This window comes from Salvelinus fontinalis, chromosome 9 (assembly GCF_029448725.1).
Source record: "Salvelinus fontinalis isolate EN_2023a chromosome 9, ASM2944872v1, whole genome shotgun sequence".
Lineage (NCBI taxonomy): Eukaryota > Metazoa > Chordata > Actinopteri > Salmoniformes > Salmonidae > Salvelinus > Salvelinus fontinalis.
Window position 1 is genome coordinate 15,510,974 of NC_074673.1, and position 25,750 is coordinate 15,536,723.

The following is a 25,750-nucleotide window of genomic DNA, read 5'->3' on the forward strand; positions in this document are numbered from 1 at the left end:
CTCACAAGTCCGCAACTAGCAGCTTCATTAAATAGTACCCGCAAAACACCAGTCTCAACGTCAACAGTGAAGATGCGACTCCGGGACGCTGGCCTTAGCTTCTCTTTCTATTCTGGTTAGAGCCAGTTTGCACTGTTCTGTGAAGGGAGTAGTACACAGATCTTCAATTTCTCACAACAAGAATAGACTGACGAGTTTCATTAGAAAGTACTTTGTTTCTGGACATTTTGAGCCTGTAATCGAACCCACAAATTCTGATGCTCCAGATACTCAACTAGTCTAAAGAAGGCCAGTTTAATTGCTTCTTTAATCAGGACAACAGTTTTCAGCTGTACTAGCTGGCAGCATTCGCGTAAAACTGAACGTGCGAACCACTGCTTTTAATCAGGGCAAGGTGAACGGAAACATGACCGAAAACAAACAGTGTAGCTATTCCCTCCGCAAGGCAATCAAACAAGCTAAACGTCAGTACAGAGACAAAGTGGAGTTGCAATTCAGCGGCTCAGACACGAGAGGTGTGTGGCAGGGTCTACAGTCAATCACGGACTACAAAAGAAAAACCAGCCCCGTCGCGGATCAAGATGCCTTGCTCCCAGACAGACTAAACAACTTTTTTGCTCGCTTTGAGGACAATACAGTGCCACTGACACGGCCCGCTACCAAAACCTGCGGGCTCTCCTTCACTGTAGCCAACATGAGTAAAACATTTAAACGTGTTAACCCTCGCAAGGCTGCAGGCCCAGATGGCATCCCCGGCCGCATCCTCAGAGCATGTGCAGACCAGCTGGCTGGTGTGTTTACAGACATATTCAATCAAGCCTTATCCCAGTCTGCTGTACCCACATGCTTCAAGAGGGCTGCCATTGTTCCTATTCCCAAGAAAACTAAGGTAACTGAGCTAAATGACTACCGCCCTGTAGCACTCACTTCCGTCATCATGCTTTGAGAGACTAGTCAAGGACAATATCACCTCCACCCTACCTAATACCCTAGACCCACTCCAATTTGCTTACCGCCCCAAAAGGTCCACAGGCGACGCAATCGCCATCACACTGCACACTGCCCTAACCCATCTGGACAAGAGGAATACCTATGTAAGAATTATGTTCATCGATTACAGCTCAGCATTTAACACCATAGTACCCTCCAAACTCGTCATTAAGCTCGAGACCCTGGGTCTCGACCCCACCCTGTGCAACTGGGTCCTGGACTTCCTGACGGGTGAGGGTAGGTAACAACATCTCCACCCGCTGATCCTCAACACTGGGTCCCCACAAGGGTGCGTTCTAAGCCCTCTCCTGTACTCCCTGTTCACCCACAACTGCGTGGCCATGCACGCCTCCAACTCAATCATCAAGTTTGCAGACGACACTACAGTGGTAGGCTTGATTACCAACAACGACGAGACGGCCTACAGGGAGGAAGTGAGGGCCCTCAGAGTGTGGTGTCAGGAAAATAACCTCACACTCAATGTCAACAAAACAAAGGAGATGATCGTGGACTTCAGGAAACAGCAGAGGGAGCAGCCCCCTATCTACATTGACGGGACAGTAGTTGAGAGGGTGGAGAGTTTTAAGTTCCTCGGCGTACACATCATGGACAAACTGAAATGGTCCACTCACACAGACAGCGTGGTGAAGAAGGCGCTGCAGCGCCTCTTCAACCTCAGGAGGTTGAAGAAATTTGGCTTGACATCAAAAACACTCACAAATTTTTACAGATGCACAATCGAGAGCATCCTGTCGGGCTGTATCACCGCCTGGTACGGCAGCTGCTCCGCCCACAACCGGAAGGCTCTCCAGAGGGTAGTGAGGTCTGCACAACGCATCACCGGGTGCAAACTACCTGCCCTCCAGGACACCTACACCACCCGATGTCACAGGAAGGCCAAAAAGATCATCAAGGACAACAATCACCCGAGCCACTGCCTGTTCACTCCGCTATTATCCAGAAGGCGAGGTCAGTACAGGTGCATCAAAGCGGGGACCGAGAGACTGAAAAACAGCTTCTATCTCAAGGCCATCAGACTGTTAAACAGCCATCACTAACATTGAGTGGCTGCTGCCAACATACTGACTCAACTCCAGCCACTTTAATAATGGAAAAATGTATGTAATCAATTTATCACTAGCCACTTTATATTATATAATGTTTACATACCCTACATTACTCATCTCATATGTATATACTGTACGCTATACCATCTACTGCATCTTGCCATCTTGATGTAATTAAATGAATCACTAGCCACTTTAAACAATGCCACTTTATATAATGTTCTCATACCCTACATTACTTATCTCATATGTATATACTGTACGCTATACAATCTACTGCATCTTGCCATCTTGATGTAATGTATCAGTAGCCACTTTAAACAATGCCGCTTTATATGTTTTCATACCCTACATTACTCATCTCATATGTATATACTGTACTCTATACCATCTACTGCATCTTGCCATCTTGATGTAATGTATCACTAGCCACTTTAAACAATGCCGCTTTATATGTTCTCATCCCCTACATTACTCATCTCATATGTATATACTGTACTCTATACCATCTACTGCATCTTGCCTATGCCGTTCGGCCATCACTCATTTATATATCTTTATGTACATATTCGTATTCATTCCTTTACACTTGTGTGTATAAGGTAGTTGTTGTGAAATTGTTAGGTTATATTACTTGTTAGATATTACTGCATGGTCGGAACTAGAGGCACAAGCATTTCGCTACACTTGCATTAACATCTGCTAACCATGTGTATGTGACAAATACATTTGATTTGATTTGATTTAACATAGTTGCAAAAGGGTTTTCTAATGATCAGTTAGCCTTTTAAAATGATAAACTTGGATTAGCTAACACAACGTGCCATTGGAACACAGGAGTGATGGTTGCTGATAATGGGCCTCTCTACGCCTATGTAGATATTCCATAAAAAAATCTGCCGTTTCCAGCTACAATAGTCATTTACAACATTAACAATGTCTACACTGTATTTCTGATCAATTTGATGTTATTTTAATGGACAAAAAAATGTGCTTTTCTTTCGAAAACAAGGACATTTCTATGTGACCCCAAACTTTTGAACGGTAGTGTAAATTATAAAGAATTTGGTCCATAATGTATTTTTCGTTATGTGTCGAACCCCAGTAAGACTAGCTGTCGCCATTGGTGTCGGCTAATGGGGATCCCAATAAATCAAATCAAAATTGTGACAGTCTTAATACTCTGTGAAGGTCTATTCAGTATGCTTACTGGATGTGAAGGGGGGACTGATGTTAGATTACTAATTACTTGGGTACCAATAAGGTCTATAAAAGGAGGCCTCGTGTGGCCTCAAAAAGTAATACATCATAATGTCCCATCTTATTGACGATGAGATAGATAAGAACCGTTACAAAAATCGCAGTCAATTATTGATGAAATTGTATTATTACGGTATTGAGACATTATCTTTACCCACACACCAGACAGACAGACACACACACCTGTTCCTCACTTCAATGGAATTCCAACGGGTCAATGTGCTTGACTCGGGGGATCTATAAAGCTCACGGCACCTTCCCCTATTTGAAGGACGAGAGAATTGTGGAGAACACGCGTCCCACGCTCCAATTGGATTGTGTAATGATCGGATATGCAGTGTACATTTCCAGAGGATTTCATTGGCCGCCTGCACTGTGGCTCAGATTAATTTGTAGCAGCGGCTTTCAGGTGGTGCCCAGTACATGCAGTATTGAACATTGCATCTACTAATTTACGTTTCTGCGTTAGCGTTGCTGTCAGTCTCAGCAACTGGAAGGCTTTAGCGCTTTGCTGCAATGTTATAATCCTGCACTGAAACTACCGTTTTGTCATTGAGTTTTGTAAGCATTTTATATTGTGGTTGTATGCGCACTGGACCGAATGGAGGGATGTCGCGATGATGGTCTGCTCTAGAAGAACCAAAACTTTGGTGTCGACATGCGTTATTTTGAGTGGCATGACCAATATTGTCTGTCTTCTCTACGTCGGCTGGATCACTAATTATGTGGCCAATGTGAACACCAAAGTCCCAGAGCCCGAACTGGAGAGGAAGTTTGAAGATGACAACAAGGGAGAAACTCTGAAGATTATAGAGCGACTGGACCGACTGGAAAATGTGGTCAACCAACATATCCAAGGTTAGCCTATTCATAGACACGAACAACCTTTAGCGCATATGGACGATAGTATATTTTGTCAGGGGGAGTTTTGTTAAAAGCCCCGACGCTTGTTCTAGACGAAATGTTAACATGCATCTCTTGCGGTAAGGTTTTGGAAACACAAGGAACGTATATTTCATATCAGCGATAAATAATTTCCAAAAAACAAAGGTTAAATTATAACACACAGCCATAACCAGGCTTTGAGTTTTACTGAGGTCCAAAAGGGTGGGGGGTACTACTACTACTACTACTACTACTAATGATATATATGTTTAGTTGAAGCTCATTTACTGCATTTCTATACAATAAAACAACTTTTAAATGTTATTTGGACAACAGCAAAAACAAGAAATGACCCTAGCCATCATCACCTTTGTTGATGTAGGTTCATTCACCTGAGTCGTTCTACAAACACAGGACTAAATTGTCATACTTGAGTAAAAGTCACCCAGGAAAAAAAGTGTTTGAGAAAAAACGAAAACTATTTGGTTTTAAATATACTTAAGTATCAAAAGTAAAAATGTAATAATTTCTAATTCCTTATATTAAGCAAACCAGACAGCATAATTGTTTTACTTATGTATGGATAGCCAGGAACACACTCCGGCATCATTTACAAACTAAGCATTTGTGTTTAGTGAGTCTGCCAGGGATGTTCTCTTGATAAGTGGTGAATTGGACCATTTTCCTGTCCTGCTAAACATTCCAAAGGAAATTATTACTTTTGGGTGTCAGGGAAAATGTATGGAGTAAAAAGTAGATTATTTTCTTTAGGCATGTAATGAAGTAAAAGTTGTCGAAAAATATAAATAGTAAAGTACAGATATCCCCCCCCAAAATACTTAAGTAGTACTTTAACGTTTTTTTTACTTAAGTACTTTACCCCACTGAAAGAGGGGAAATATGAGAAATAATTCACATTTACATGTAGCATTGGTGATTTTTAGAACCTTATTGATTGCATTTTAATGTAGGCTTATAGGGAATATAGGCCATGTGGAGATGTTCATATTGAAACATGGCTTCTTTTTTAAAGTTCCTAACTTGTTTGATAAGATTAGTACATATTTTCTCAGGGGACCCCACATGGTGCCCCGACTCCAAGTTTGGGAACCACTGTACTAACCTCTCTCTGTGCTTGCTTCCTCTCTCTCTGTTTACTCTGCTTCCTCCTGCATGCATTGCAGTCTGCCTCAGCCTCACCACTGAGCGCCACATTACTGTCTGTCTCAGTGGCCTACTCTCTGTAAAGCAAAGTTATTATGAGAACTTGGTAATATTTGTTTGTCATTTTTCCTCCCTTTTTTCCCCCAATTTCGTGATTACGATCTTGTCTCATTGCTGCACCTCCCCAACGGGCACGGCAGAGGCGAAGGTAGAGTCATGCGTCCTCCGAAACATGACCCACAAAGCCGGACTTCTTAACACCAGCTGCACCAATGTGTCGGAGGAAACCCTGTTCAACTGACGACCGAAATCAGCCTACAGGCGCCTGGCTTGCCACAAGGAGTAACTAGGGCGTGATGAGCCAAGTAAAGCCCCCCCCTGGCCAAACCCTCCACTAACCCGGACAGTTGTACGGTGTTTCCTCCAACACATTGGTGCGGCTGGCTTCCAGGTTAAGCGGGCAGTGTGTTAAGAAGCAGTGCGGTTTGTGTGGTTTGGCAGGGTCGTGTTTTGGAGGACGCATGGCTCTCGACCTTCGCCTCTCCCGAGTCTGTATGGCAGTTGCAGCGATGGGACAAGACTGTAACAACCAATTGGAGATCATGAAATTGGGTGAAAAATAATTAATAATGGCAACAGAAATAATAGTTATTAGTATTTATTTAATGTCAACAGCTGATCTGAGGGAAGACAATATGGAGTAAACTGGATTTTTTCCCTCCCCTGATCTCTTAACAAGAGAAAGAAACAATCGAGAGAGCTGCTGGAATATACTCTAAATAATTGTTTCACTAATTATTTACATGAAAATGTACTTTTGTAGTTTATTGAAGAAAGACCTAGTACTACATTACCTGTAAACAATAGTGAGTTATTACAAAAGATAACATTTACAATCATTCATCTCATATAGTAAATGTTTTACATACAATTCAGGGATGGCCACAATTGCTCTTGAAGAGCTGCAGGGTTATGCAGGCTTTCTTGTTCAAGCCCAGTTTTACAATACCTGATTCTACCTTCCAAGGTCTTGATTAACAGCTGAGTAGTAGAATCAGATGTGGTAGCGCTGGGCTTGAACAAAAAAGTCTGCATAATCCTGTGGCTGTCAATAGCATATTTGGTAACTCCTGGTACAAACACTGTGACAAATGACAAACTGCTGAGAAAAACATTTAAAATACAAAGTCATTAGACTAGTACAAAACACTTTTTCAAGAATACATATTTACAAATCTGACATTGGATAGTTGCTTTAAATCCTTCAGCTACCAATGCTCTTAGTAATGCTGTACACGGCTGTCCAACTCCAGTAAAAGAGCACACATCCCCACATTTTGTAAAGGCAGTATAAATATGAAAACAGATGGGATTACTCACAGATTTGGAACAGCCCGCGCATAAGTGCTACTGATAGTGTGCGAAGTAATGTGTGCATATGAATAAGCGTAAGTCGCTTGTCAGTGCCACATGGGGCAGCTTGACAAATTTCTCAAATGATAGAGGCCCCTGAAAAGGAGAAATGTTTACAACCTATACAACTTATGGCATGCATTTGTACCGTAAGGATGGCATGAATGTGACGGATGAGGGCAACAACGTCTTTCTTGAGAGTTTGAGAGCTGGTCTCTCTACCGTTTGCACTAGTACACGTCACACTCCCTGTTTCTTGCCACTTGACAATGCCCAACAAACCCAAAGGCTCTTTTAAGAGACACCTAATTAATGAAAATAAGCACACAACTGCTGCGCCTGTGTGTTGGGAAAGGGAGGGTGGTGTAAAATAAAAATACGAAATAGAATGGTCGAAATATCCACTTCAGTAGGCGAACCCAGGGCGGTGACGCTAACCGTTACGCTATGACCCCTGTTATAGATACGTCAACTTGACACTACTTAAATGGACAGTCTGGTGATGAGAGCATGCGTTTGTTGCAAAAATGTTTTTGTTTATTAACTCAGTACTGGTGGAACGTTTTTCTCTTGCTTGGTAAGAAATGTAAAGTCTAAAACAGTTGATGGGTTAAACGGTTTAATTTATCACATAGCTAACCAAGTTACCAAGCATGACATTTTCTTTTGACTGTGCACAGGTCTCGCAAGCAATGATCATTATGTTGTTTTACCTGTATGCTTGTGTGCAATCCGCAACCCTGCTACTTTATGCTTGTCGATGGAAAATTCAGGTTTTTGGTAACACATTGAAAGTAACTTGTGTTCTAATGACAAGAAGAAAATGTAATTGACAGAGGGAGCGAGCGTACTGAATTAATGCATACGGTAAGGGCTAGAATTTGTGCTGGATCTTCTAACCGCGAAGTGTCTGTTCTGGTGTGCGTGTATTATAAATTAGCAACGTGGCAGTTTTCCCAAACCTACCGAAATTTGGTGTATCTAACTAGCTATTTACATTTACATTTACATTTAAGTCATTTAGCAGACGCTCTTATCCAGAGCGACTTACAAATTGGTGCATTCACCTTATGACATCCAGTGGAACAGCCACTTTACAATAGTGCATCTAAATCTTTTAATGGGGGGGGGGGGGGGTCAGAAGGATTGCTTTATCCTATCCTAGGTATTCCTTAAAGAGGTGGGGTTTCAGGTGTCTCCGGAAGGTGGTGATTGACTCCGCTGTCCTGGCGTCGTGAGGGAGTTTGTTCCACCATTGGGGTGCCAGAGCAGCGAACAGTTTTGACTGGACTGAGCGGGAACTGTACTTTCTCAGTGGTAGAGAGGCGAGCAGGCCAGAGGTGGATGAACGCAGTGCCCTTGTTTGGGTGTAGGGCCTGATCAGAGCCTGAAGGTACTGAGGTGCCGTTCCCCTCACAGCTCCGTAGGCAAGCACCATGGTCTTGTAGCGGATGCGAGCTTCAACTGGAAGCCAGTGGAGAGAGCGGAGGAGCGGGGTGACGTGAGAGAACTTGGGAAGGTTGAACACCAGACGGGCTGCGGCGTTCTGGATGAGTTGTAGGGGTTTAATGGCACAGGCAGGGAGCCCAGCCAACAGCGAGTTGCAGTAATCCAGACGGGAGATGACAAGTGCCTGGATTAGGACCTGCGCCGCTTCCTGTGTGAGGCAGGGTCGTACTCTGCGGATGTTGTAGAGCATGAACCTACAGGAACGGGCCACCGCCTTGATGTTAGTTGAGAACGACAGGGTGTTGTCCAGGATCACGCCAAGGTTCTTAGCGCTCTGGGAGGAGGACACAATGGAGTTGTCAACCGTGATGGCGAGATCATGGAACGGGCAGTCCTTCCCCGGGAGGAAGAGCAGCTCTGTCTTGCCGAGGTTCAGCTTGAGGTGGTGATCCGTCATCCACACTGATATGTCTGCCAGATATGCAGAGATGCGATTCGCCACCTTGTTATCAGAAGGGGGAAAGGAGAAGATTAATTGTGTGTCGTCTGCATAGCAATGAGAGGAGAGACCATGTGAGGTTATGACAGAGCCAAGTGACTTGGTGTATAGCGAGAATAGGAGAGGGCCTAGAACAGAGCCCTGGGGGACACCAGTGGTGAGAGCACGTGGTGAGGAGACAGATTCTCGCCACGCCACCTGGTAGGAGCAACCTGTCAGGTAGGACGCAATCCAAGCGTGGGCCGCGCCGGAGATGCCCAACTCGGAGAGGGTGGAGAGGAGGATCTGATGGTTCACAGTATCAAAGGCAGCCGATAGGTCTAGAAGGATGAGAGCAGAGGAGAGAGAGTTAGCTTTAGCAGTGCGGAGCGCCTCCGTGACACAGAGAAGAGCAGTCTCAGTTGAATGACTAGTCTTGAAACCTGACTGATTTGGATCAAGAAGGTCATTCTGAGAGAGATAGCAGGAGAGCTGGCCAAGGACGGCACGTTCAAGAGTTTTGGAGAGAAAAGAAAGAAGGGATACTGGTCTGTAGTTGTTGACATCGGAGGGATCGAGTGTAGGTTTTTTCAGAAGGGGTGCAACTCTAGCTAGCTAGTTACCTACCTTTTGCTTCTAGTGTTGCACGGTATACCAACGCTTCTTTACTTTTTCGATACTAGAACATGAAGATGGTTTAGTACTAGAATGTGTTACTTTCGGCACATCTGTCAAATGTGTCTCACGGATCAAGCCTGTCTATTAGCTCAGCCGACCCCTCCACTTACTCATTGCTATCCTGCACTGGGAGTCTGGGATGCATCATGTTAGCTCTCCACTCATGATGCAGTGAAGTTAAAACACTTTAATAATGTGACACTGCATGTAGAAATATTAAAACTGTTAATTGCTGTTTGCAAAACAATGTCCATAGACTTTACAGTGGATGAAGATACTGGTAGCTTCCAGCTTTGTAGGCAAACTTTCCTTGCTAGCTGACAGATAAAGCTAACATCAATTCACTACCCTAGTACTTTGTTTGTTATAAACCATAATGTAAAATGTGCTGATTTCAAAGCTGATTGCCTTCAAAAACTTTATTCATTCACTTATTTGGTCTCTCTTCAATTGCCTCCATGAACTGACTGCCTCGTGAATGAGAGCGCACATTTTTATTTTGTTGATCAGTAAAATAAGTCCCAAATCGAAGGGAAATGGATTGTTTGACATTTGTAGCTCCGTGAAATCAGCTAAAACAAGCAAAATAATGCAATGCATGCGCACACCGATTGAATATGCATTCACCTGTATTGTGGTTAGGCCTATGTTACGTCTTGATTTATCCACTATATCAATAGAGATTTACCTTTCAAATAAATTATTACCATTATGTAGTTAGTTTGGTAAAAACAAAGTCAAATTGTTTGTATAATTGATTCATTAATGCATACATGGCTGTTGGAAAAATGTATGTAAAAAAAATATAGAAATGTAATGATATTGAAGAAGATGCCCAACCATAGAACAGAGCAGTAGCTTATCTGTCTGGATCAAATGCCATTCTGTGACTTTGGCTAATATGCCTTCTTATTTTGCCCTGGTATCATGTTGGTATCGAGTATTGTGATGGTATCGAGTATTGTGATGGTATCGAGTATTGTGATGGTATCGAGTATTGCGATACTTAACCTGGTATCAAAGTCAAAATTCTGGTATCGTGACAACACTTTGCTTCTCATCCAACTGGTGTAAGCTAGCCTTCTACTAGCTAGCTGCTACTGTTGCGCAGCAACCGAGTTGCATGTGGTGTTAGAACTCTGAGATTTGGCTGAAAGATGTTAACATTGTCAGAAATGCTACAAAAAGGTAGCACATGTTTGTTTTTTTACTGGGCAGAAATGTGCACGTGAGACTGGGAAATGGTGAATTTTAATCAAATATGTTGTACCTACAAGCTTATTCAGTCCACATGGATCTAAGTCTAATGGTCACCTTATGGACGCTGTAGCCTCGTTTAATCCGACGTCTAGATTTTGAGAGGTTTGGGCCAAAATAATTCTGACCACCCTAATGTTTACGACCCTGTCAAAAAGTCTGGAATAGTGGTTCTCGTTAACGTCTGGACGGATCATGACGAGGGGAGTGTGTTGCGTACCTCCACATTGATTTGCACATTTTCATATACATTGGTGTCAAATTGGCTTACAGATGATGCAGGGAGATTTAAATTTAACATTGAGTTTTAACCAATGCATACTATACCGGGGCAACTATAATTCAGGAAATAATGTACTCAGGGTTTTTCTGGATCAAAACTGGGCTTAGGTGGTGGGCATGGCATGGAGTGCGGTCTGTGCGGCTGAATTTTAAAGAATTGTATAGGACCTCATCTTGGCGGTGTAGAGAAATTGTTGCATTTTTAAGCCAATTTCCTGCAATTCTTCAAATTTCTCCATGGAGCTGAGAGACATTTTTGCTGTTTTAAAGCAAATTTCATGCAATTCAATGCATTTTGCCATGGCTAGTGCTCAAACATATTAACAAATTCTATACCTGCTAAATTCATAGTTTAAAAAAAATGTAATTCTCCCTCACTGTCTAGCTTTTAATTGGGTGATTTGTTATTTCTCAAAGATTATCTTTTTAAATGTGTAGGTCCATTATCTTTTCTACATACTTTATCTGGTTTTAGTCGTTTTAAAGTTTACACTGAAAGCGTTTTTCCATCCCGAAAATGTGTTTAAATTTAGGTGACCTACTATAAAATGTAATCAAAACTCTTCCATGTAATGTGATTATCAATCTTAACCACATTGTGTTAAATTCAAAGTATTTGATATTGTCCTGTCCAAGTACAGTTAGAGGAGAAGCAATGCTTTAAACACCATGCTAAAAGAGGATTAATAGTTTACACTAATACAACATGATGGACATATACAAATAGCTAGGAACTAGTGTAGTGCACTTCACACTGGAGATCAGAGTGCAGAGTGACTCAAATGCTGGTGGTGAGCTGATGAGTAAATTTAGCACTTGGAGCATTTGGCAAGTACTCCCATAGATGCACCCCTGTAGCTGGTGCCATGTTACATTCCTGGGAATGGGTCTGTTTATGTTGTCAATGATATCTGTTAGCATACAGGGAGCTGAGGAGATCACTTGACAAACTGTGGACCTTAAAAGACCTTTAATGCCTATAGCCTAATTCTCCCAAAAAATGTGTACGTCTATGTCCAATTTCGCCCTTTATGATAAAACGAGAGATGCCATGGAGTTTCACATCTTTGCAGTGGACTATAGGGTGTGCTGGCTCTCGTGTGTCTGTGTGAGTGCCTGTTCATTAAACATTCAGTACATGACTGCAGTTTGTGCTTCATGTATACAGTAGAAGGAATGTCAGGTCTTGCATTAGGAGGTTAAGAATGTTTCCTATTAGAGACCACCCAACCCTGTTCCCAAGGCAAGCTCACAGGGAACGTTGAGGCCCGCGCCAAATGATTAAAATGCAGAAGGGTCTTCTCAGCAGCTGGATTGGCCCTCACTAGACCTATAACGCTAATCTTTAATTAAAGATAACAGGGACTGCCACTGCAGTTGATCCAGAACCCCCCCCACTTGGGAGGTTCATAATGGACTCACCCTCCATAGAGGATAGTCAGGAGCATTTTGGAGTTATGACCCACTCCACACCCACCTCCTCCAGAGTAGGGGGGAGGATTCCTTATGCATAAAGTATGCATGTCTCACTTTTACCTAAGCAATGTGTCACCAAGTTTGTAAAAAAAAATAGTGTGTTAAAAATAAAGTATAAAAAGTTCCAACTTTCTCTCAGGTCATCCTGCCTGCCTTGCAGTTCACACACTTTACAGACCACTCTGTAGAACAGTGGTATTCAAAAAGAAATCTGATTTTTTTTTACCCAATAATTTCTTGTGACCCCACACCAAATCTAATGACACAACCTTAAAATTGGTACATTTAGATTTTTACATCAACAATAACCTTCAGTCCATTGCATTTTCATCTCTTATCAAAATTAGTAAATACATTTTCTCATATTGTATTTTTCAAATGATCTTTCTCAACTTTTGTATATTGTCCCATAAAATAATCTGTACTGTGTACATTTTTTTGTCCCCCCACGACCCCACTAGCAGTCACAAACTCGACTTTGAATACCACTGCTGTGGAACATACAGCAGGAGCAGACTGTGCATATTTTCTTCATACGTGCTGTATCTAAGGACTAGTTGTTTTTTTACTAGTGTAATAGTGCAAAGTAAAACATTTTGGTGCGATATATACTTTTGGGGATACAGTTGATGTTAAGTTTATGATTACTTTATGAAAGCTGTCACAAAGTAATCATTGCGTAAGGCGAAAGCACACTTTTTATGAAACCAGACCACACAGAACAGGGCATCTACATTTCGCATGGTCCCTCCCTGTTTGTAAGATAAGTGTCAGTGCCTTCTGCCTGAGAGGGGCTTATTTCCCCAGAATCCATTAAAAGCAGGGAGTCCGGTTTTCACGCTTGTCTGAAATATCTGATTACATTGTCATCTGAGGACAATGACACAGTACGCAGCCTGCTCCGAGTTTGTATCCTGTGACGAGGCAGTGCTTTCTTTTTTATTTTATTCATTTTTTATATTTAACGAGGCAAGTCAGTTAAGAACAAATTCTTATTTACAATGACGGCCTACCCCGACCAAACGCTCCCCTAACCCGGATGATTGTGCCAGTTGTACGCCACCCTATGGGACTCCCGATCACATCCGGTTGTGATACAGCCAGGGATTGAACCAGGGTCTGTAGTGACACCTCTAACACTGAGATGCAGTGCCTTAGACCGCTGCGCCACTCGGGCTTGAAGCGGACAAGGACATTTCAATTACCTGCACATCCTCCCTTATTGAGTCTGACATAAACTGATCTTAGTTCAATTCACTCTGTTGGTCCAGATTTCACAGAGGTCGCCCTGGAAACGCTCTGGCCATAGTTACCACACTGATGACTCGCTCTTGCAGCACACATTATTCCTCAGGTTTCAAGTCCCACTTGCAAACATTCCATTCAATTGCTACCGCAATATGCCCAGAATGAACTATCTAGAATATGACCATCTCTCACCAACATTTTAGTTGCCCGTGGATTCAGTACAACAGTAGTGAAGGCTTCAAAATGAAATGGGAGATTGAGTATTATAAACTGTAGGTAAAAGTGACTGAGGAAAAGGGAGGGGGGGGGGTGGCGGCAACAAGAAAGCAGCTGATCTTTTGTTGTGTGTCTTCAGGGAGAATAATGCTGCATCGAGCAGAAATGACGTATTCTTTTTCATTCCATTTCCTCACTCCTACTCCTAGAAGGGATCAGCATGGTGTTGGAATACTATGACAATCTTATCAGGGCTTTTTACATTCACCACTTTCAAGTGGGCTGCAGTGCAAGTAATTTATTTTGGGTCAGCTCATTATGTCGCTTTTGCTTGACTTGTGTAATTTTAATGTGCCTGAGGAAGATCTTTGCTACTTTGCCTTGTTTTTCAATGCATTTGTATGGTTGCTTTAAGATGACACGCAACACCCTTTCACATAATTTCTTTCTCCTGGAGCCTTTTATTGGAAACTGAAAAGAAGTCCTAATCACAAAGGAGATGGAATCTGTAGAAAGGGAATGCTGTGGTACTTGAAATAGAAGGCATATGTTTTGAATGACAATGTCATTTTCTTCAATCAGATGTTTTAAAAGGTCTTGATTTGGCTGTACAGGGAGCATTTTTCAAAAGAAAATAAGTACCATTTTATATCAGTGCTGTGAAAATAATTTGGTATTATTTATCGATCCTGACAAAGTTCTATCAAAACCCTTTTCTGATGTATTGAGAGCTTCACACATTTGCTGACTGTTTGTCTGTGTGTCACATGTGAGGGCGATATCGCACAAGCGGGAGCAGAAAATATTTAGATTTAATTTGTGTAGCGCTTATCATTACAGCAAGAATCTCAGACGCTCTTAAAACAAAGCATTTTAGTTAGCCTATTGACCGTTCTGGCTGGAAGATCTTTCAGTCATCCACAGAAGCAGGTTTAAGTCCAACAGGTCACATCCTGTGTCCGATTCACTGTTCATGCGCACCTTCCTCACCCGTGCTGTACACGTCTCTTCCGACTGAGGTCCAGTTGAAGGGTTGAACAGGGGGAAATGATGGTCAGATCCAGGAGGGAAACAAGTCAGTCAGGTCACTTCTTGCGCTCCCCAGGTGTAAACTTCTTGGTAAACCCCTCCGCAAAAACATGTTGCACCCACCGGGGTGAAGCCATGTAGACACTAAGCTTGGGGTGCATGAAACTCACTACAGTCAACAGGGATAGTCCACCTTGAAATGAACTATTGTGGAAAAACCTAAGTGATTCTCTGCCATCTTCAAAAGTATCCAAGCCTCTGCCATCTCTTGTTGTTGTTTCAAATAAAAACATATCTCAGATTGTTCTGGTAATTCTCACATAGTAACTTTGTGAGAAAGGAAGGATGTTTTAACATGCTGTTTACAAATTGTCAATTTTAGGCCCTTTTTAGACCTACAGTGCATTCGGAAAGTATTCAGACCCCGTGACTTTTTCCATATTTTGTTACGTTACAGCCTTATTCTAAAATGTATTAAATAAAAACCTTAGCTACCTACACACAATAACCCATAATGACAAAGCGAAAACAAGGTTTTTAAAACACAAATACCTTATTTACCTAAGTATTCAGACCCTTTGCTATGAGACCCGAAATTGAGCTCAGGTGCATCCTCTGTTTCCATTGATCATCTTTGAGATGTTTGTACAACTTGATTGGAGTCCACCTGACTTGAATTGATTGGACATGATTTGTAAAGGCACACCCCAGTCTATATAAAGGTCCCACAGTTGACAGTGCATGTCAGAGCAAAAAACAAGCCATGAGGTCGAAGGTATTGTCCGTTTTAGAAATAGGCTGTAACGTAACAAAATGAAAGTCAAGGGGTCTGAATACTTATCGAAATGCATTGTATACATGCCTCCTGTTAGACCCTATGATCTGTGAACCGTGCATGATAGACAACATCTTGGTGTCATTATACTCCTTATAGTGTGCTGCTCTAAAATATGAAGTGTGTAGATTTTTAAATAACATTTCACATTCATTTATTCAACATATTAATATCTCAACTACCCTTTTTTGATTTTGTTTATTTTTTGTTTGAACACAATTTCCAGAATGGGCTCTCTGTTGATAGATGGCGCCGGAGGGGATGGCTGTCATTATATAGGCTCTTAACCAACTGTGCTATTTAGTTTTTTTTTGCATTGTTTGCAACTTATTTTGTACATAATTTTGCTGCTACCGTCTCTTATGACCAAAAAGAGCTTCTGGACATCAGGACAGCGATTACTCACCTTGAACTGGATAAAGAATTGAGTCAGACGAGAAGGATTTACTCCAGACACCCTACAAGGCCCTTAACTCTGTCATTCGCAGGAGAAAGAGACAGAGATATCGCGGAAGGAGATCGGGGTACCTTGTAAAGATCCGGCGACGAGTGTGTAATCTGCCTTTGTACGTTGGCCAATAGTATCAATGGCAATCGCGAGATAATAAAGTGGACGAACTACAGCTGGCGGGTTATACACTGTATCGGGAGAATAGAACAGCAGCCTCTGGTAAGACAAGGGGTGGTGGTTTATGTATATTTGTAAACAACAGCTGGTTCACGATATCTAAGGAAGTCTCTAGGTTTTACTCGCCTGAGGTAGTGTGGTCTACAGCATATCATGAGATGCTCTATCTACCAAGAGAGTTTATCTAAACTCTCTAAGAAACGTCCCTTTTTTCAGGACCCTGTCTTTTAAAGATAATTCCTAAAAATCCAAATAACTTCAAAGATCTTCCTTGTAAAGGGTTTTAACACTGTTTCCAATGCTTGTTCGATGAACCATAAACAATTAATGAACATGCACCTGTGGAACGGTCGTTAACACACTAACCGCTTTCAGACGGTAGGCAATTAAGGTCACAGTTATGAAAACTTTGGACACTAAAGAGGCCTTTCTACTGACTCTGGAAAAACACCAAAAGAAAGTTGCCCAGTGTTCCTGCTCATCTGTGTGAACGTGCCTTAGGCATGATGCAAGGAGGCATGAGGACTGCAGATGTGGCCAGGGCAATAAATTGCAATGTCCATACTGTGAGACGCTTAAGACAGAGCTACAGGGAGACAGGACGGACAGCTGATCGTCCTCGCAGTGACGTGTAACAACACCCGCACAGGATCGGTACATCCGAACATCACACCTGTGGGACAAGTACAGGATGGCAACAACAGCTGCCCGAGTTACACCAGGAACGCACAATCCCTCCATCAGTGCTCAGACTGTCCGCAATAGGCTGAGAGGCTGGACTGAGGGCTTGTAGGCCTGTGGTAAGGCAGGTCCTTACCAGACATCACCGGCAACAACGTCGCCTATGGGCACAAACCAACCGTCGCTGGACCAGACAGGACTGGCAAAAAGTGCTCTTCACTGACGAGTCACGGTTTTGGCTCACCAGGGGTGATGGTCGGATTCGCATTTATCGTCGAGTCCTGTACTCTGGAGCGGGATCGATTTGGAGGTGAAGCGTCCGTCATGGTCTGGGGCGGTGTGTCACAGCATCATCAGACTGAGCTTGTTGTTATTGCAGGCAATCTCTACCCTGTACCCTCATGTGGTACCCTTCCAGCAGACTCATCCTGACATGACCCTCCAGCATGACAATGCCACCAGCCATATTGCTCGTTCTGTGTGTGGTTTCCTGCAAGACAGGAATGTCAGGGTTCTGTCTTGGCCAGCAAAGAGCCCGGATCTCAATCCCATTGAGCACGTCTGGGACCTGTTGGATCAGAGGGCCATTCCCCCCAGAAATGTCCGGGAACTTGCAGGTGCCTTGGTGAAAGAGTGGGGTAAAATTTCAGAGCAAGGACTGGAAAATCTGGTGCAGTCCATAAGGAGGACTGCAGTACTTAATGCAGTTGGTGCCTCCCCCCCCCCCCCCCCTTTGTTCAGGGACACATTATTGAATTTCTGTTAGTCACATGTCTGTGTAACTTGTTCAGTTTGTCTCAGTTGTTGAATCTTGTTATGTTCATACAAATATTTACACGTTATGTTTGCTGAAAATAAACGCAGTTGACAATGAGAGGACGTTTCTTTATTTGCTGAGTTTATATTCTTCGTGGCTGTCCTTTCACCACCACAAAGAGAATTATGGTCAGGTTTCAATCTTCCTGATTCCTGCTTACAAACAAACAACTAAATCCGGAAGCACCAGTGACTCGGGTCAATAAAAAAAAAAAAGTGGTTAGATGAAGCAGATAAGTTATAGGACTGTTTTGCTAGCACAGACTGGAATAGGTTCCGGGATTCTTCCGATGGCATTGAGGAGTACATCACATCAGTTACTGGCTTCATCAATAAGTGCATCGATGACGTTGTCCACAGTGAATGTACGTACATACCCCAACCAGAAGCCAAGGATTACAGGCAACATCCACACTGAGCTAAAGGGTAGAGCTGCCGCTTTCAAGGAGCAGGACTCTAACCCAGAACGTTATAGGAAATCCTGCTATGCCCTCATAGGAACCATCAAACAGGCAAAGCGTCAACACAGGACTAAAAATGAATCGTACTACACCGGCTCCGACGCTCGTCTGATGTGACAGGGCTTGCAAACTATTAGACTACAAAGGGAAGCACAGCCGCGAGCTGCCCAGTGACACAAGCCTACCAGACGAGCTAAATTACTTCTATGCCCACTTCGAGGCAAGTAACACTGAAACATTCATGAGAACACAAGCTGTTCCGGACGACTGTGTGATCACGCTCTCCGTTGCCGATGTGTATGTTGACCTGTTTAAAAATCTTACAAGGCCCCAGGGCCAGACGGATTACCAGGACGTGTACTTCAAGCATATGCTGACCAACTGGCAAGTGTCTTCACTGACACTCTCCCTGTCTGAGTCTGTAATACCAACATGTTTCAAGCACACCACCATAGTCCCTGTGCCCAAGAACACTAAGGTAACCTGCCTGGCTCACATTAACACCTTTTATCCCAAAAACCTTAGACCCACTCCAATTTGCATACCGCCCTAACAGAACCACAGATAATGCGTAAGTCCCCTCCTGTACTCCCTGTTCACTCACGACTGCACGGCAAGGCACGACTCCAACACCATCAGTATGTTTGCTGATGACACAACAGTGGTAGGCCTGTTGTGTCAACGACGAGACAGCCTATAGGGAGGAGGTCAGAGACCTGGCCGTGTGGTGCCAGGACAACAACCGCTACCTCAACGTGATCAAGACAAAGGAGATGATTGTGGACTACAGGAAAAGGAGGACCGATTTATGCCCCCATTCTCATCGACGGGGCTGTAGTGGAGCACACCAAGACAGTCGTGAAGAGGGCACGACAAAACCAATTCCCCCTCAGGAGACTGAAAAGATTTGGCATGGGTCCTCAGATCTTCAAAAGGTTCTACAGCTGCACCATCGAGCATCCTGACTGGTTGCATCACTGCCTGCTATGGCAGCTGCTCGGCCTCCGACCGCAAGGCACTACAGAGGGCAGTGCGTACGGCCCAGTACATCACTGGGGCAAAGCTGCCTGCCGTCCAGGACCTCCTATACCAGGTGGTGTCAGAGGAAGGCCCTAAAGTGTCCAGGACTCCAGCCACCATAGTCACAGACGAGCGGTACCGGAGCCCCAAGTCTAGGTCCAAGAGGCTTCTAAAAAGGTCCTACCCCCAAACCATGAGACTCCTGAGGATCTAATCAAATGGCTACCTAGACTATTTGCATTGCCCCCCCACCCCCCACCCCCTTACGCTGCTGCTTTCTGTTTATCATCTATGCATAGTCACTTTAATAACTCTACCTACGTGTACATTTTACCTCGACTAACTGGTGCCCCCGCACATTGACTCTGTACCGGAACCCCCTGTATATAGCCTCGCTATTTTTATTTTACTGCTGCTCTTGAATTGTTTCTTTTATTTATTTTTTTAGGTATTTTTCTTAACTGGTTAAGGGCTTGTAAGTAGGAATTTCACTAATGCGCATGTGACAAATAGCATTTTATTTGGTACTTTTAATGATATGACCCATTTTTATACATGTATATAGAAGTCCTTTAGGATTGCACATTCAGCAAGTCACAAGCAGAGGATGCTCCCTTTGATTCCATTTTGCCATTCACTGTGTTGGTGGTGCTCATAAAATGTATCATACCTTCAGAATTAGCAGATAGCCCATTTGATATACTTGTAGATTTTATGGCATACTTATTCCATATTTTATAGCACACTAAGGAGTATAATGATACCAAGATGTCTTCTGTATCATTTAAGTTTCACAGATCATAGGTGGATCACAAATCTATGTATAGGTCGTGATTGTCTCATAGTTTGATACAAATGTAAAAAACATTTCAAACATTGTTCCTCCCTTTTTAAGTTTCTATGTGAGAATTACCAGAACAATCTGAGATGCCAAAATTATTTTCCGCTCCTTCTGGTGTGGTATTGCCCATGAATAGATAGATCTGTATTTCCTATTGAGCTGGGACTTAGATTACCTCATTCCCAGCTGTTAATGAGGAGAGGGGGTTTATTAGAATGTGAGACCAGATGATACGCTATGTTTTCCACTTGTAGGCAACAGGAAAGACAAAGGAAGAGTGGGATATCAAGGCCGCTCCCTATTAATCTCGCTTGATTGGTCTATGATTATATAGATTATGATGCGAGTGCATCCCTCCACATTAAGGTTGACACCGATCCGACTGAATCTAGTGATTACAAACAGCTAGGAGAAATGTGAAGTTCAATCTTGTTTCTAGCAAAGTTTTTCTCTCATTACAAATATGAAATCCCTTGTGATGGGATTTGAGAAGTAAAGGTTATAAGGGAACTGTTAATTTCCTCCATTGGTGTGTACATAAAAATTCCGTTCTCCTTGAGAGGTCAGTGATCAAATTAGGCTTTCTCACAGCTGGATATACTGCTGAATATGCACAATCAAAAGATCATAAAACACGTGTCATTTTTGACTAGATGGATTTCACAGTAGATTATGTTGGGGTAATCTGGCCGTGAGATGCAGATGTGCGCAGCAAGGGAGGCTTTGCTATAGATGCCCCCAGCCTGTCAGCTGTGAATGTTGCTTGATTTGAAAGAGAACTAGGTCGTGAACCATTTGATTCCATTGAAGCTGTTTTTAGTTGTTAGTGCTAGTAACTCCCCATGGTTTTATTATATTCTAACCGTGAATGGCAAATGAACCAGGAGGAGGTTTTTAATGGGTGTTATGCTTCTGCTCTAAGCTCTCACATGCTCTCTCTAGCTCTGTAGCTGAAGCTAAGGCTTTTCTCTTTGCAGTGTACTGGATAAATCTGCCTGTCCACCCATCTGTACTGCACTGCACTGCACTGATTATTGACATTAATCCCCATAGTTAAAAAAAACACAATTTTACTTGATGTTTCACAGCCAGAGACAGTAGGTGATTGTTTTGTCCAAATATATGGAGCGTTTTCTGAGAAGTCATTCTGTAAAACAGACTATGATAATAGCAGTCTCTCTCGCTGCTAAATGAAATAGTTTCTCATTTTCCATTCGCAATCAGGTATTTTTCTATGCCCACAAACTACCCAGGGACACCAGAGGAATTATTTGCTTATTCACTGGCAACATAAAACATAAACATAAAATGCAAAGCAAAATTCTATAAATTAGATTCTCTGACCGATAGGGCAAGCAGAGGATTACTTATTTTTATACTGCCAGTATACCAAAATACTACATTTTAAAATGTTTCAGAGAAAATTTGTTCTACAGAAAAGTAATTGCAAAAAAGCAGATAACTGGCTGGAACTTGCATTCTAGGGAAGTTAACTGTGGTCAATGAGAGGCTGTCTAGAGGGAGAGTTCAAAGCCACATGCCCAGAGTGTGAATGAGTACCATGGGGACTGGATGGTCAGATGATCTATTGACCCATGGCAGCTCCTTGATGATGACAACCTTTCCTTGTTCTTAGCCTCTCCTTGGGGGTTGGGCTCCAATGTCACTGCTGTGGCAGACTGTGCTGTGTGGAATTAGTAGATTATGATGTTAGATCTGCCAAACAAACTGACATTGTGTATAGTTCATGGTTTCTTTGAATGGTATTATTGTTTTACTTGTGAATATCCGTCTGTAAAGATTTTACTTAATTGATTAGTTAGTTCATTGATCTTAGGTGGTCAATTGTGCCTTCCATTTGACATGAGCAATGTTGTATGGTTCTTCGTACTTGTTCCTGTATGTCAGGTCTCTTCTGAGCTCAGACAAACCAGCCTGTGACTGTCAAGCTGTGACAGTAAGCACTTTGACAATAGGAGGGGGAGAGGTCTGTTTTGGCTCACCCAGCATCCCACCATTAGTCAAGTTCAGCATGGTTGAAAAATAGTAATTTCTGTGTATGAAAAGAAAAATCCACTTATTCTGAGAAAGGCAGATGAATCACCTGAGTCTCATGAACACACCGTCAGGCTCCTCCAGCTGTCATGACTACTACCACAGATTGTAAGGGTGAAACTGCTATTATATATGGTTCACAGATGAAGCCCAAGCAGCACGGGGCAATAATAATGACCATATTCTCTCCTGGATTATAGTATTAACCTTGTAATTAGAAGCAATCAATGGGATGTAACTCCAGATTAATTAGGCAAACAGAGAGAGCCTGTGTGGAGTGCTAGATAAACCAGTGAGAAGTGGGAGAGTTCTCATCTCTAAGACTCATCAGGGATAAGTAGCAGCGTACATACCAGGATAAAGTCGAGAGGAACAAAGCAAACGACTAAACAAACATGCACACACCCACATGCCTACCTACTCTCGCCCACACCAGTCTTAACGTCAACGGTGAAGAGGCGACTCCGGGATGCTGGCCTTCTAGGCAAAGTTGCAAAGAAAAAGCCATATCTCAGACTGGCCAATAAAAAGAAAAGATTAAGATGGGCAAAAGAAAACACACTGGACAGAGGAACTCTGCCTAGTAGGCCAGAATCCCGGAGTCACCTCTTTACTGTTGACGTTGACACTGGTGTTTTGCGGGTACGATTTAAAGATGCTGCCAGTTGAGGACTTGTGAGGCGTCTGTTTCTCAAACTAGACACTCAAATGTACTTGTCCTCTTGGTCAGTTGTGCACCGGGGCCTCCCACTCCTCTTCTGGTTAGAGCCAGTTTGCACTGTTCTGTGAAGGGAGTAGTACAGTGTTGTACGAGATCTTCAGTTTCTTGGCAATTTCTCGCATGGAATAGGTTTCATTTCTCAGAACAAGAATAGGCTGACGAGTTTCATTTGAAAGTTCTTTGTCTCTAGACATTTTGAGCCTGTAATCGAACCCTCAAATACTGATGCTCCAGATACTCAACTAGTCTACAGAATGCCAGTTTATTGCTTCTTTAATCAGTACAATCGTTTTCAGCTGTGCTAACGTAATTTCAAAAGGGGTTTTCTAATGATCAATTAGCCTTTTAAAATGATAAACTTGGATTAGCTAACACAACATGCCGTTGGAACACAGGATTGATGGTTGCTGATAATGGGCCTCTGTATGCCTATGTAGATATTCCATTAAAAATCAGCCGTTTCCAGCTACAATAGTCGTTTACAACATTAACAATGCCTACACTGTAGTTCTGATCAATTTGATGGACAAAAATGTGTTTTTCTTTTAGAAACAAGGACATTTCTAAGTGACCCCAAACTTTTGAATGGTAGTATAAATTCTCCCCATAATTCTCCTTTGTTGTAACGGCGCAACAAGCAACCTTGTTTCAGAGAAAGATGTATAATACTATACATCCTCCAATATGTATGATCAGTTACATCATCCAATTAATATGCTATTGTACGACTGGGTTAAATGTATGACACTATACATCCTCCAATATGTATAATCAGTTACATCATCCAATTAATATGCTATTGTACGACTGGGTTAGATGTATGACACTATACATCCTATAATTCGTCTGATTTTGTACGACTGCTATTCCATTAATAATGTAACGTAATATGTCATACTAAATGGAGGGTCACAGATTTACATACAGAATAATACGAATTGCCCTGAGAACACATTGCAATATATTACGAGGTAGCTTTGACAGCTTATTTTTCTGTAACGGATGGAAATGGAACCAGGTTAGTAGAGCCGTAGGTGAATAGATGAGTTCGAGAGCTACTCTGTTCTACACAGGATATAGCACAGAGAGAACGAGATGCCTACTATAGGTTAATAGCCAAAGAAGGATTATTTTTTCATTACCGTTACATTTTCAGACATGTTTTGTTTTCCAATAGCTTCCAATGAGACATGGCTCATAGCATCACAAGATTGTACGGTTTGATTTCCTACCGAGAGAATCCCAAAGGCACTATCACTACTCTATGTATACAATAGTGATAGCGCGCCTTAGGAGCAACATCCAGAATACTGTATTCTATGCTGTGTACTACTCCCATGAATGCATACAGTGTATTTGGACAAGATAATGAGTAAAAATGTATGCTAATTTAATTTGTCTTACTGGAATCAAATAAAATTCTGGCGACGCCTTCAAGAGACCCTATTTGCCCTCTACAAATTAAAAAATAATTGCCTGTGACATGTTTTGAATTGCTGCAGAATTGTATTTGTCCCTGGAGTGTCTTGAATCAGCCTTTACCCTGTTTAGGAAAAGATTCCTCTAACTACAAGAAAATGCATAGAAAGTACACACCCCCTTGAACTTTTTTCACATTTTGCTGCCTTGAAGAAACGGGAAGTGTGCGGAGATTTTGCACTCAGCTTGAATTCGTTGGGGCATGGACTCTACAAGGTGTCGAATGTGGGAAGCATGTTGACACCATTCTTAATACACACGGGAAACTGTTGAGCATGAAAAACACAGCAGCGTTGCAGTTCTTCAATCAATCAAATGTATTTATAAGTCCTTTTTACATCAGCAGATGTCACTAAGTGCTTATACAGACACCCAGCCTAAAACCCCAAACAGCAAGCAATGCAGATGTAGAAGCATGTTCTTGACACACTCAAACTGGTGTGCCCTGGCACCTACTACCATACCCCGTTCAAAGGCACATAAATATTTTGTCTTCACCCTCTGAATGGCACACGTCTCAAGGCTTAAAAAACCTTATTTAGCCTGTCTCCTCCCCTTCATCTACACAGATTTTGAAGTGGATTTAACAGGTGACATCAATAAGGGATCATAGACTGACCAGGTGAACCCAAGTGAAAGCTATGTCATGGAAAGAGCAGTTCCTAATGTTTTGTACACACACTGTATATGCATCATTTTTGTCAAAATTGATAAGGCTCAGTACATTTGGTTGGGAGTCATTCATGGACAGCAAAATTCAGTTAAGACAGACTAGACTACTCAGGAACTTTTAACTTCTCTTGGAAACCCACTCTGGTAAGTCTTTGGCATACATTGTCTTGCTGAAAAATACAACTTTATTTCAGGGTTTGGGATTTGCACTTTTCATATTTATTTGGATCCTGACAAACTCACCAGTCCCTGCCGACGACAAGCATACCCGTAACATGTTGCTAGCACCACAATACTTGAAAATACAAAGTTTCTCTGTCCATCAATGATCCCCAACCAAATTCACTGAGCCTGAGCAATTTTGACAAAAATGATGGATATATGTTGCCCTAAAAGGTGCAAAGTTGGTAGAATCTTAACAAGAATGATTCACAGCTGTGATGGGTGCCAAACGTGCTTCCACAAAGTATTAACTCAGGGGTGGAGACTTATCCAATTATGATATTTCAGCTTACATTTTTTTTATTTGGAAAATGTTCTATAACTTTCTTTCACTTTGAAAATGTGGAGTAGGTTGTGTAGATCTGTAGGGGGGGGCAAACAAATGTCAACCTTTTTTATATAAAATTTTAAGGCAGCAAAATGTGAC

General features: G+C 42.3%; 1 protein-coding gene across 1 annotated transcript in view; it reads left to right on the forward strand.

Moving 5' to 3' along the window:
• Positions 1-3,571: 3,571 nt before the first annotated feature.
• LOC129862146 (polypeptide N-acetylgalactosaminyltransferase 18-like) overlaps positions 3,572-25,750 on the forward strand; it is a 77,073-nt gene continuing 54,894 nt past the window's right edge. The window contains exon 1 of the mRNA XM_055933526.1: positions 3,572-4,175. Coding sequence (XP_055789501.1) covers positions 3,935-4,175 — 241 coding nt within the window. The 5' untranslated portion in view covers positions 3,572-3,934. The remainder of the gene's footprint in view (positions 4,176-25,750) is intronic.